Source organism: Calliopsis andreniformis, chromosome 2 (assembly GCF_051401765.1).
Source record: "Calliopsis andreniformis isolate RMS-2024a chromosome 2, iyCalAndr_principal, whole genome shotgun sequence".
Lineage (NCBI taxonomy): Eukaryota > Metazoa > Arthropoda > Insecta > Hymenoptera > Andrenidae > Calliopsis > Calliopsis andreniformis.
The window spans coordinates 61,199-75,722 of NC_135063.1; the positions used below are offsets into that span (position 1 = coordinate 61,199).

Here is a 14,524-nt window from a genome sequence, read left to right on the forward strand (position 1 = left end):
AGTTTAAATTTGTTTCATTTCTTTACGAGCAGAGTGCTTTAGCGCTCCACGGGCACGAATCCTTCCCGGGTCCAAATAAAAATCCCTGAAGGCCACGCAACACTATACAGGGTGTAACAAAAATGTCGCAGTTCCTTAAAAGGGGTGATTCAGGGAGTGATTTGAAACACTTTTTCCTTAGCGAAAATGTAAGATGAGGCTTCGTTAACGAGTTATTAACGAAAAACACCGACCAATGAGAGCGCGAGTTTGCCGCCCGAGCGACCGCGGTAGCGTTGGGTACGCGCGCTAGATGCTACGGTTGTACTCCGAACAAGAAAGTCGTCATACATCGAAGAAAATAGCATTAGTATGAAAACTGAAAGCGACATAATAAATAATACCGAGTCCTTTTTTTGTGTATTCACTTGAAGTGAATAATTACTTAAAATCGAGGAAAACTACGTGCAACGTAAAAACACGAATATGTAAATTTCTTATTCGCATAACGTATAAACGAAAAAGCAATACAACGAAAAATAAAGGAAGAAGAGGACAAACTTCACCTGTAGTTTGTAAACCTGTGTCACTGGGTCACTGTACCGATCCTGGTCATCGACCGTCGAAATGGTTTATGCTAGGGCACGCGTTTAGGTAATTTATGGCTTTATTGCTTTGGTTTCGAAGGAGACATGATCTCGGACTGTCCGAACAAAGAAGGTCTGAGGTGCTTAAACTACGTGGGGGGTACAAGGAGCTTCTTTGGAAAAATTCTACCCTGCCATAAACCATTCCAGAGGTCGATGACCAGTATCGGTACAGTGACCCAGTGACACAGATTTACAAACTACAGATGAATTGCATTTAATTCATTAATGATTATTATTTTTTAAATCTAACGCAGACTACTTTCAACGTTTCTATCTTCAACGTTAATTCTCCAATTCTCCGTTCATTTCTTTTGTTGCATTGCTTTTTCGTTTATACGTTATGCAAATATTTTCATACTAATGCTATTTCCTTCGACGCATGCCGACTTTCTTGTTCGGAGTACAACCATAGCACCCAGCGCGTACCCAACGCTACCGCAGTCGCTCGGACGGCAAACTCGCGCTCTCATTGGCCGGTGTTTTTCATTAATAACTCGTTAACGAAGCCTCATCTTACATTTTCGCTAAGGAAAAAGTTGTTTCAAATCACCCCCTGAATCACCCCTTTTAAGGAACTGCGACATTTTTGTTACACCCTGTAGAGATAGAATGATATTCTTTGGTAGTTTCGTGCTATGCAATGCAAGATGTGATTCTACTTCAGCACTCCGCTTGTATATTGTTGGTACTAAATTACGCGGGCTTTCTTAGCGAGATATCGTAACGGACATACGCGAATGTAGTGATCGTCCATCTTCAAGGAATAAACTAAACAGGTAAGTATATTTTTTCATTATTTTATATACTTTTCTCTTCTTTTTTTATTTGTCTTTTTCCTCTGTCTGTTTTTTCTGTTTTTTATGATGAATGCTCCTCCAGCAAAATGCAAATATATTCCAAGAACTTTTCTTCGACAATGGTTAGAACGCGATGATTTTAAACCTTGGCTACAACGCGTTTCTAACGACAATTCTAAATTCCTTTGTTCCGCGTGTTGTAAAAATTATATGATTAATAGCGGGTTATCAGAAATAAAAAATCATTTTGGTACAAAATTACACGCCGAGAACGTTTCTAAATTATCCGGACATAACAATGCTGCTTTTGATGATTTTGAGCTGGGTGATATTCCCGAAAATATTCATGAGAAGATTCAGATTGCTGAAATTGCTTTGTGCGCTTTTTTTGTCGAGCACAATATCCCTTTTCACATTAGTGCTTATTTAATTGCTCTTCTAAGAGTTATATTTCCAGATTCATATATAGCCAATAAATTAACCTTGAGCCGCCTAAAATGCAATAAAATTATTACAAATGTACTTTCTAAAGTAGAAGTAAATAGAATTATTGAAAGTGCTGTTGGATGACCAATAATCTCCTTCCGGCAAAACTAATAGATAAGTGCGATATTGGATGACCAACAATCTGAATCAGTCAAAAACGACAGATAAGCGCGACTGTCCAAAACATCTTAGTCATCCCTGTACACGAAATTTTGTAGAAAGATGACTTAGTCACCCTGTAAGTCAGGGCTACAATCATCCTTTCCCCACCAATGTAGCTAGGGTATATAACATACCTAAAAGTACTGTATTTCAGCATTAGACTTTTTTACTTGTCGAGCAGTCAGTTGTTTCTATTACGAGCCGTAGTTGTTTCCGGAGTTGTATACAAGAAATCCTTGTCCGAAATATATTGTATATTATTAAGTACAATTGGTCACTGATTTTCTCACCCGGAATCCAACATAAATTTGGTGTCAGAAGTGGGATCCCGTCACTTTACGAAACTCAGTTGTTAATGGGAACATCACCCCACTGAGCGTAAGTGCCAATTTCAATTGGTTACGGGAAAACAAGAAAAGGCTCATCAGAAACCCTGAAGATCCATCGATTTGGTTGTATCTCCTGGGACCAGAGGAATCTGCAAAAGCCCCAGTGCCGACGTGGATCATCATTTAATCGAAAGGAACAAGTCGCATTGTAAGTACGCAAATTCAGATACTCAAATTTTCGACAAGCAAATTTCCTTTCCTCCAAATTTTTATAAAAAGAGAAAATAAATGACTGAGAACGAGACGAATACAACACAATTACAAAGAGAGCAACTTTCATTAGAATTGTTAATTAAATTATTACCAGAATCTTTTGATGGCAATCCTTGTAAAATTCGTTCATTTATTAAACAAATTGATTCTGCATTTGAGCTTGCCACTTATTCACAACAACAAATTTTATTAATATTTGTAAAGAAAAGAATTGTTGGCAAAGCTAGAGATCAAATTGATATTCACTGTAACCTCACCACATGGGCTGAAATTTCTGAACTCTTACTAAGTCTTTATCAGGATAAAAAATCATTTGACCAATTAATGGAAGCATTAAGTTCAATCAGGCAAGAAAGAGGTGAAAATGTTTCGCAATTTTACCAACGCTTAGAAGATCTATCATCACGAATTCTTGCAAATGTTTATGCATCGGGAACAAATGAGAACTCATTATCAGGTCGAATAGACTTAATTAATGAGTTAACTCTTAATCGTTTTGTTTATCACACGCATCCGCAGATATCTCAAATGCTAAGGTATCGAGATTTTAAAACAATTAGTCAAGCTTTTACTGCTGCTGTAGGAGAAGAAAAAGCATTACGTTTACAATATAATAGTCCAACACAGGGTTGTAAAATTTGCCATAAAACTAATCATTCCACTCATGAATGCTACAAAAATAGGAAATCACAAATTACTCATCATACTCCTAAACCTATACATTTTCAACATATTACTCGCAATCCTCAACAATATCGAAATCCGAGCACTAATTTCAATTTAGCTCAAAGAACCAATGTCCCTCAAGCTATAAAACAATGTAACTATTGCAAAAACCTTGGACATACAATAAACGAATGTAGGAAACGAGAATATAATAATTCTAGACGTCAGATTCAAAGTCAACATTCAACTAATAAATTGCCTAATCTCAGGGAACGAAATGTAAATTTTCAAGAACAAAATTTTCGCAGTGCTTCTCAACCACCCCATCCTCCAATTGCAAACGAATTGAATTCACGTACAACAACCAACAGTATCAACCAAATCACTCATCAATTCCAGAAATTCCTCACATAACGATTTTCAACTCTTTTAGTACCAATGAATTAATATACGTACTATTCGAATCAAATCAATCAAATTCCGACGATAAAATTTTAAAACTTTTAGTTGATTTCGGAGCTTCTATTTCTCTAATCAAGGCCTCTAGTTTGAATTATTACAATATAATAGATCCAAATCCTGTATCACTAAAAGGAATTTCACCTAATGCTCCAATATTAAGTTTAGGTCAGACAAATATTGAACTAGAAATTCATAAAAAGAAAATAGGTGTGCAATTTCATGTAATAGATTCTCTCACGAATATTCCTTTCGATGGCTTGCTAGGTGGTGATTTTCTTCGTCTTTTTAATTGTAAGATTGATTATGAGCATTTAACTATGTCTATTCAATCAATTCTATTTCCTGTTCCATTAGGTTATAATACACCACAAAGTTCTGAATCTGTAGTAACTCTAAATCCTAGAACTGAAACGATTATTCCAATTCAAGTAAAAAACCCATACAATTTAAGCGAAGGAATAATTTCATCGGAACAGTTAAATATAGATCATAATCTTCTTATTCCTAATGCAATTGTCAAAGTGCGTAATCAATACCAATCATTTATTAGTATCGTAAATAGTTCCGATCAGAAAAAACAAATTCCTATTCCAGAGTTATCTCTCGATCCAGTACCAAAAGAAGGAAAAATTTATACGTTAGTTTCAGATCAAGGAAAAAATCATTTAGATAATCGATTACGAGATTTGGACGAAAATTTACGTTTAAAACATTTAAATTCTGAAGAACGATCAGCGATAGAATCTATTTGTCGAGAGTTTAACGATATCTTCCATTTGCCTACCGATAGATTAACTTGTACGACGGCATGTAATCACGAAATTAAAACTGTAGATCAGCAGCCAGTACATGTCAGAAGTTATAGATACCCCGAAATACATAAGAAAGAAGTTGATAAACAGATAGAAACAATGTTGCAACAGGGTATTATTAAGCCATCAGTAAGTCCATGGTCAAGTCCTCTTTGGGTAGTTCCAAAAAAAATTGACGCTTCTGGTGAACGTAAATGGCGAATAGTAGTCGATTATAGGAAACTGAATGAGAAAACCATAGGTGACGCATATCCCTAACCCAATATAGAAGAAATTTTAGATCAGTTAGGGCACGCAAATTATTTTACTACATTAGATCTCGCAAGCGGTTATCATCAAATTCCTATGAATCCCAATGACTCTCATAAAACAGCGTTTAACACGCCGAACGGGCATTACGAATTTACACGGATGCCATTCGGATTAAAAAATGCTCCTGCACAATTTCAACGCATGATGAACAATATATTGATTGGGTTAAATAATCGTCAATGTTTTGTCTATTTAGATGATATTATTATTTACGGCTCAAACCTTGAAGATCATAACAGGAAATTAAAGAATATATTTTCAAGACTTCGTCAAAATAATTTAAAACTCCAACCTAATAAATGTGAGTTTTTAAAGAAATCGTGTGAATATTTAGGTCATGTTATTTCTGATAAAGGAGTGGAACCTAATCCAAGGAAAGTCGAAGCAATTAACGATATGCCACATCCACAGAATTTAAAACATATAAAGATGTTCTTAGGTATGGTAGGTTATTATCGGAAATTCATATCAAACTTTTCCACTATTGCAAAACCCTTAACAATTTTATTAAAAAAGGATAATAATTTTATTTGGTCTAATGAACAAGAGGAAGCATTCAAAACTTTGAAACGAATATTGACGGAAAAACCTTTATTGCAATACCCAGATTTTACTAAATCATTTACTTTAACTTGTGATGCATCGAACGTTGGAATTGGAGCAGTGCTTTCCCAGATCACAAATGATAAAGACTTACCAATTGCATATTATTCGCGTACTTTAAATAGTGCAGAGCAAAATTACTCGACGACGGAAAAAGAGTTATTAGCTGTAATAAATTCCGTAGAACATTTTAGACCGTACTTATACGGAAGGACATTTACAATATATAGTGATCACAGACCGTTACAATGGCTGTTTAAATGTAAAAATCCTAGCTCAAAATTAGTTAGATGGCGACTCAGGCTGAGTGAGTACCAATACGAAATTAAATATAAACCTGGTTGTACTAATTCTAATGCGGACGGTCTTTTGCGACTTCCACTACAATCTAGTACATCTGTAAATGTTACTGTTCAGGACTCAACGTATCAGGATTTCATAAAGTATCACTACGAAAATCAGAACATAATAACTTTTGAAAATGAAACTGCATTACTAAATAAAATTAGTGATCCGATAGTATTGTTATGGTCACAAGATCTAGACGCGAGTAATCAGCATTCAGATTATGTTGTATCAAATTTCGATATATCAAGCGTTACTTCTAGCTATAATGGAGTGTATAAACTTGTAAACAAGACTCAAAACTTATATCTACTTTTCCCTATGAATTTACATTTCGATAAGCTTGAGTATAAAAATATATTTTTATTGTTGAAAAATTTAAAATCTATTATTGGAAACAGTAAATTTATTTTAGTACTTCCGGAAAAACATCCTAATATTAAAACAACCATTATAAATGAAATGCTAAAATTTATTTTTCCTGAAAATGAAATAAAAATTTTTAATAATTCTAAAATTATCCCTAAAACCCGTCAAGAGGTAGAATTAATATTGAAAGAAAATCATGATAGTAAATTATCTGGTCATAGTGGATTTCATAGAACATATTCTAAAATTAAACAATCTTATTATTGGCCGAACATGAAACGAGATATAAGAACATACATTAAAAATTGCCATTCTTGCCAGTTAAATAAAACTAACTTTAAGCCAACTAAGCAACCTATGGAAATTACCACAACTGCAGAAAAACCATTTGATAGAATAGCTATTGATGTAGTAGGTCCATTACCGTTAACAAAACAGGGAAATAGATATATATTAACGGCACAAGATGATCTAACCAAATTCTCCTTTGCGGAAGCTATCATAAATCATGAGGCTGAAACAATTGCAAAAGTTCTAACTAAAATTTTCATGCAATTCGGTATTCCAAAATCATTCCTCTCTGACCAAGGAGCTGATTTCATGTCAGAATTAATAAAAAATCTAAGTAATCTTTTCAAAACCAAACATATTTCTACTACACCTTATCATCGTCAGACGAATGGTGCTCTCGAAAGGTATCATTTAACATTAAAAGACTACTTAAAGCATTACATTAAACCGAATCAAACCGATTGGGATGAGTATATACAATTCGCTATATTCAGTTATAATACTTCGATACATAAATCTACGAACTACACTCCATATGAACTTTTTTATTCGGAAATAAACCTTATTTACCATCATCTATTACTCAAGAACCCAAATTTCATTATACTTATGATGACTATATACGATCGTTACAAAATAAATTAAATACTTCTTTTAAAATAGCTCGTGATAAGATTCTCGATTCTAAAATAAAAAGCAAAGAATATTATGACAAAAAGAATAACCCCGTCACATTTAAGGAAAATGAACTAGTTCTAATTTATGATCAACGCGTTAAACCAGGTCAAAATAAAAAATTATCTTCTAATTTCAAGGGTCCTTACAAAATAACTCAGGTATATCCTAATAAAACAGTTGAAATTCAAATAGGCAAAAAGAAGTGTAAATACCATACTAACCTTTTAAAACCATATGTTTCAGATGATACTGATAATTCTGATACTGATCCCATTTCCTAATTCAATATTTAGCAATCCTTACACTAATACACCCCTTTCCCATTCAAGTGGAATATTTTATAATAAAAAAGGAATAGCAAAAATATCAAATTCAAAGTTAATCATTTTGACTCATATTAATATTACTTACTTAAATGAGGAGAAAAATATCTTAGAATCATTCTTCACAAAATCCTTAAACTTATGTACTACAGCATTAAAAGATCCTATGGAACATAATCATATAAGTTTTCACTGTGATCGAACTTTAAAGCTTATTGCAGACGAATTGCGAAACATACGTAAGAATCGTGAAATTTTACATGAGTTACTGGGAATTTCAAACGAACGTAAACGCCGAGGCTTAATTAATGGCGCTTCCTATTTATTAAATTGGTTAATTGGAACACCAGACGCAGATGATGCACAATATTATTCTGATAGCATTAAAATGCTTGTAAATGATAATAAACAAACACAAACACTTTTAAAATCACAAGTTCAAATAATTTCAAGTACAATAAGAAATTTCAATAGCTCATTACAATCTTTAAAAACTACTGAGGATACTCTGAATAGTAATTTGAAAATAATTAGTAAATTTACAAAGGCAACTAACGCATATTTAACACAAATGTCTATTGAATCAGTAATTACACAGCATGTTACAGTGCTCTTATCTCTTTGTATGCGTATTTCTGCAGAATATAGTAAATACATAGAATCAATTAATTTAGGTAATCACAATATTTTATCACCATTTATAGTAACTCCTAAACAGTTATGCGAAGAATTAAATAATTACAAGGGTAATCTTGAATTACCTGCCGCAGCAAATATTAAAAGTTTGCCAAACCTTTACAAATTAATGACGTTGCAAGCTATTTCTGATAAAGGACTTGTTGTATTCGTTTTAAAATTTCCACTAGTAAAAAAATCAATTTTTGATATATATCAATTAATTCCACTTCCTACCCAACATCAAAATACGTCAGTCTTTTCCTATATTGCACCAAGACAACCATATTTACTCATATCCCAATCCAAAAACCATGTCTCCTTCCTATCAGACTTGTTGGATTGCAATGAGTATTTGAATGGATCGTACGTATGCGCAAATGTTCATACCTCCAAGACTACGGATCAAACCACCTGCGAGGTTTCGTTACTATCACCTCACATAAACCAGCTGCCTAACGATTGTGAAACAAGAACCATCCGAGCGGAAATTGAAACATGGAAATACATAGGAAGTAACCAATGGATCTATGTTTTGCAAAAACCCATCACTTTAACAATCATCTGTGAAGGCGGGAAGAATCAGATGGAGGATATTGTCCTACAACAATCCGGGATACTGCAACTACGTAACGACTGCAAGGGTTACACCATGTTGTACCTTTTGGAACCTACAAGTAACATAAATAAAAATTTCAGTCATTACATTCCTTCGATTAGTATAATCGGGAGTGACTGCTGCATTACTTCAGAAATTACAAAGATTAAACCAGTAGCATTAGAACCAATTAAACTGACAAATATTGATTTAAATGATCTGAAATATGCCAGTAAGAAGATGAGTTTGATGATTTGTTAACTCAACGACTAAAAGAACCTTTTATTGTAACACACATGTATTGGTATACCATAGCTTTGTGTGTAATTGCCGCAATACTAATTCTTATTGTTTGCGGAAATTGCTACCATTACTTTGGATGCTGGAAACTTCTGTGAAGACTCTTCTGTTTTACGAGAAATCCAATCAGTGGAAACGTCGTACCACCCATGATAAAAAATTTTGTCAACTGTACTTTCGATTCTGATGTCCATACCGAATATCGAGAACAATCTAGAAACATTGTGTTGTACGATGCTCAGGAAGGAGTACGAACATCAAGGAATCCAGATGTCCAGCCAGTACCTTCATCATCAGCGTCACCACCGTATAATCTTCGTAGCAAAGCCAAACGTATTACACGAATACGTACAAGTACCACACCATTGTAACACTATTGTTTAGTTAAATTATTTTTATTGTATAATTCGCATTTAATATTACTATCTTCACACAAAAGGGGGGAGGTGTTGGATGACCAACAATTTCTTTCCGGCAAAACTAATAGATAAGTGCGATATTGGATGACCAACAATCTGAATCAGTCAAAACCAACAGATAAGCGCGACTGTCCAAAACATCTTAGTCATCCCTGTACACGAAATCTTGTAGAAAGATGACTTAGTCACCCTGTAAGTAAGGGCTACAATCATCCTTTCCCCACCAATGTAGCTAGGGTATATAACATACCTAAAAGTACTGTATTTCAGCATTAGACTTTTTTACTTGTCGAGCAGTCAGTTGTTTCTATTACGAGCCGTAGTTGTTTCCGGAGTTGTATACAAGAAATCCTTGTCCGAAATATATTGTATATTATTAAGTACAATTGGTCATTGATTTTCTCACCCGGAATCCAACAGTGCTCGACGTAATAAACTTTCTATATTTGTTGATGAAAGCACTGATGTCTGTATTGTAAAATGGCTCACTTTTTTAATTAAATATGTAAACTCGGAAACTTCTGCAGCTTTTACAGAATTATTAGAATTAGTAAAATTAGACGCCATAGATTGTTCTGCAGAAAGTTTATTTTCAGCATTTGAGAAAGCATTGCACAAAAAGCAAATTCCTGTGCAGAATGTAATTAGACTCACATGTGACAATGCATCAGTGATGATCGGGCGCTTTTTCTCATTTTGTTCAAAACTTAAAACGAGGTGTCCTTCATTGATAACAGTCAATTGTATTTGCCATTCCGCGGCATTAGTATCTACTAAAGCTTGTTCAGAAATCCCAAGTTATATTGAAAAATTTATTCGAAATTTAACAGTTTATATCAATAGTAGCGCCAAACGGTCGGCGAATTTTGCTGGTTTTCAAGAATTTATTAATAATAAGCCAAAAAAAATGTTTAAATTGTGCGATACGCGTTGGCTAGCCATGCACGCTTGCGTAGCACGCATTCTGGAATGTTGGGATTCATTAAATCTTTTTTTAATTTCGGAAGTATATGAAAATCCAAAAAACGATACGGCTGATAATCTACTTCGTGATATAAAAAAGATAGAAACGAAAGCTTACCTTTTGTTTCTTAAATATATTTTAAATTATTTCAATTCTTTTAACGCGTTTTTCCAAACCCGCAGGACAGCCGTTCATTTATTATATTCTAAATCTAGACTTTTGTTTCAAAATTTGCGCGGACATATTGTAAAACCAGAATATTCAATAATAAACGAGTCAATGTTTCACGTAGATTTTTTTTTCCGGTAACAATTTATTAGACTTGAAGAACATCTGCCTCGGTTTTGAGTGTGAACATTATTTGAAGGATCATGTCGATGATAATACTTTGCCCCAGGAAACGTTCCTTGAAATTAAACAATTTTGCTTAGCTTTTTACATTCGAGCCATTACCGAAATAATAATATGTTTCCCTTTAAAAGATACATTTTTAAGCAGTTTGCAAGTTTTTGATTCGAAATTAGCACTTTTTGATAGTAATAGAGATCATACTTTGAAAAATTTAATTTACGTTGCACAAAAATTAGGATCTTTTGACCACCTAAAATTAAAAGAAGAATGGAATAAGTTGTATTATACCTTCGACAAAGTGCAATGTCAACAATTGTCACAGCTGTGCTTTGATGACATATAGGTCCAAATTAATTCTGCAAGGGATAAAGATAACAATCTTCTGTTCCCAATCTTGAAACAACTCGTGAATGTTGTAAGGAGTCTTCCTCACTCAAATGCAGAAGCAGAAAGAGTTTTATCTATTCTCACTGATGTTAAAACTTGTAAGAGAAATAAACTTAGTCATGATTCTGTAAATTCCATTGCCGTAATTAAAACAGCTTTCAAAGCCCACGGAGAAAGTAGTTCTACAATTTCAATTGGCCCAAATCATTTTGCATTAATGTCAAGTCATAATTTATATTCGTAGCCATTAGTTTCGTTTTTATTCAAATTTTTAATAATACTTTTGGAATTAAATTGTTTGCGGTTTACATTTGCAATCGTTTCGCTTTCTATCTAAACCTTATCTTTTTTTTCATTCTTGCTTGATATTTATTCATTTAATATTTCCCCATCTTCTTTCTTCTCTTTTCAAAGGTGTCGTATGCTTAATCACTTAGGGACAAGTTTTTCATCTTTATAATGTTTAATTTTGTTTGACTTTAGATATCTTAAAAATTTCTTCAATAATATGTCTTTAATATATTATTCAGATAAAATTCGTAAACTCTTCTCAGAATCTTATGTATGTACAAATACTCTTTCTATATGTTCATTATTTCTCATATTTTTGTATTCCTTAATTTTTTGAATATTATTTCATTTCATTTCTTCTCATACCTTATGAACTCTTTTTGAATTCAAGATATTACTTCTAGTCATTCTTTCTGATTTCTCACCAAGTACATGGAACTTTAAATGAATGTTTTTAAAATTGTGCACCAACTATTGATGCTGTGTGAGCTTTTCCTTTCTCCCTACTGTGATATTGTGGACTAAGCATGTGGCACCGTTTTTTCCCTCTCTATGCGTCTCTACCTTGTCGTGGTAGGTGGGCTTACGGTACGTCTTATATTTTACATATTACCTTATAATTTTTAGTAATGCTGTGTGATGCATCATGGGCATGCGATGACTCTCTCAGAGATTTTTTATTCAAGTTATTACAGTTAGATATGTATTTTGTGAAATGCATAAATGTACTTAACTAAAAGATGACGCTCGTTTGCAATTATTTTAACAGTATGTACAAGTATTACATATCATATGAGATTATATTGTAATAATTTTTTTTAGTTAGGAAATAGTCCTGATATGGCAGACATCCACAATAGCAGTAGCAGAACAAAAACCGACCACAATAAATGATTACAAAAATGCAATGGAAAAACATATTGTACAATTTGTAAAAGTAATTTTAAACTTAATAAAATTCCACGGTACTCAAAATCCAAAAATCATATGCGTAAATTATTGAATATGGGAAAAGTGAATTTTCATTTACCTCATTACATATCAATATAGGGAAAAATTTTATTTAACTTTTTACATAGTATTTAATTCACTATGAGATTCATTTAAGGAATCTTTTTAATTTTTACGAATAACGAATATTTATACTAAATAATACGAAAAATTATAGAATTATAAGAGGAAACTATCATTATTCATGAACAGATTGGGTTAAAAAATTAACCAGATTTTGAGACGAAAATATGAAATCTAAATATAAAGTTTCATTAAAATCTATTGAGCTATTTAAACGCAATTGTATTAAAAAACATTCGAGATTTTGGAAAAATCTATTTTTTTAATAGTCTCAGTATGATCAGAAGGTCCTAAAACGTGTATTTCCGCAATAAAAATTTTTTCGAAATTTTTTTTCGTTACAAGAATATCTTGAAAAGTGAAAATATCCGGGAAGCTAAAATCGCATTACGGTGGCTCGTGCCGCTTGCCAGCGACCAGAGTTGCCGTTTGCATGGGTAAGACGAAAGAAACTCGAACGGCAATCTTGCCAGCGACTTGAATCTCGTTTCAACTCTCGAAATTGTCCGAAGTCATCCGAAGCGCTGGGCTCACGTACACACGAATCGTGGAGTTGGTATGTGCATAGTGGGCAAAATTCTTAATACTCCGGCCATTAACTTTAGCATCACTGAGAGTATGGACCGAATGAAAACTATCAAAACTTCGTCACTCTACCGCCGACGGCGCTGCAGTCGAAAATCTTCGCATCTTACATCTCTGGCTAGAGGGTCTTAAATTTTTATCATAAAAATGGATATAATTAAAAAGGAATTGTGTATACCAGAAAAATACATAAAAATAACGGATGGTAGAATCTGTTTAACCGTTCACAAAAATTGGTTAAATAGTTTGTTTACAATAGGCCCGATTTCGTTTATCAATCACGACCGACTAACTGAAGATGAAATCGCAGCAGAACCTATGTTAGAAGAGTTAGGTTATGATTGGACGAGAGTATACGTCAAAGTAAGTTAATCATGATTTACTTAGAAAAAAATTACAGTGGTGATCAAAAGAAACGTTTAAATTAACCTTTCTAAATACGACTATGAATAATTTTTATAATACATATTTTATTCCGTAACTCTGGTGGCCAAACCATGTTGTGACAGGCTGTTTTTTCATTTATCAAAAAATTTGGAAGCTACATTCTCTATTGGAACAATATTTTATACATCTGAATATTAATTATTATAGATACAGTTCAAGTATTATATCAGATATCACTCATTAGTAAAGAATGTGGTAAGTATGCAAAAGAAGTCCATTTAAAAAAATATCTTTTTGAGAAAATAGCTTTAGTATAACTTGATTTTAATATTGAGAATCAGAACTTAAGAGTTATAAAAGGTATTTAGAAGAGCTACAATTTAACTATTGTTGCTCTAAAATAAGATTTATTCATTCTATAGCTAAAAAGCTAATAATGCTATTTTGATCTCCCTTGGAAATCATAGATTTGAGTTTCTAATGTTTTAATTAGTTATGTACAAGATATTTATTATAAATCAATTTAAATGTGGTATTTTGTATATTCTATTGTTAATTATGTAAACAAATGTTTTCCTTAAAAGTTATACCCTGACAATTTTGCTAAAAGTATGTTTATTATTACATTAAGTTTTAATATAACATTTATTATTATACTTTTATGTTGTTAAAGTTCTTTTCACACTCATTAGATTTATGAGAAGCAGAATAAATATGCAGTTCCACTTCCAAGAGGTAGACACATACTACACAAGAGCGCTCAAGTGGATTTAACGTTTTCTGAAGTATTACATTACATTGTGGAAACTAACTATCGAAATCTGTGGAAGGAATGCTACAAAAAATATTACAGTATGTATTTTTAATTGAACATCAATCGCATTTAAGGAAACTAGGGTAAGAGTACCAATTACTGTGCATTGATTACTGTCTCCCCATCTTTTATTTCTGTATAT

The 14,524-nt window shown here is 32.9% G+C and overlaps 2 protein-coding genes across 8 annotated transcripts in view; both read left to right on the forward strand.

Annotated features, from left to right (window-relative positions):
* Positions 1-9,613: 9,613 nt before the first annotated feature.
* On the forward strand, positions 9,614-11,475 carry LOC143187402 (uncharacterized). Its single transcript, XM_076391637.1, has 5 exons — positions 9,614-9,697; positions 9,762-9,883; positions 9,950-10,739; positions 10,786-11,142; positions 11,188-11,475. Exons 1-5 carry the CDS (start codon positions 9,614-9,616, stop codon positions 11,473-11,475), a joined length of 1,641 nt encoding a protein of 546 aa, XP_076247752.1.
* A 1,853-nt stretch (positions 11,476-13,328) lies between these two features.
* Wdr81 (WD repeat domain 81) overlaps positions 13,329-14,524 on the forward strand; it is a 74,854-nt gene continuing 73,658 nt past the window's right edge. For all 7 annotated transcript variants that reach the window (XM_076392809.1, XM_076392808.1, XM_076392807.1 and 4 more), the window contains exons 1-2: positions 13,329-13,544; positions 14,261-14,420. In XM_076392809.1, the coding sequence (XP_076248924.1) occupies positions 13,329-13,544; positions 14,261-14,420 (376 nt within the window). The remainder of the gene's footprint in view (positions 13,545-14,260; positions 14,421-14,524) is intronic.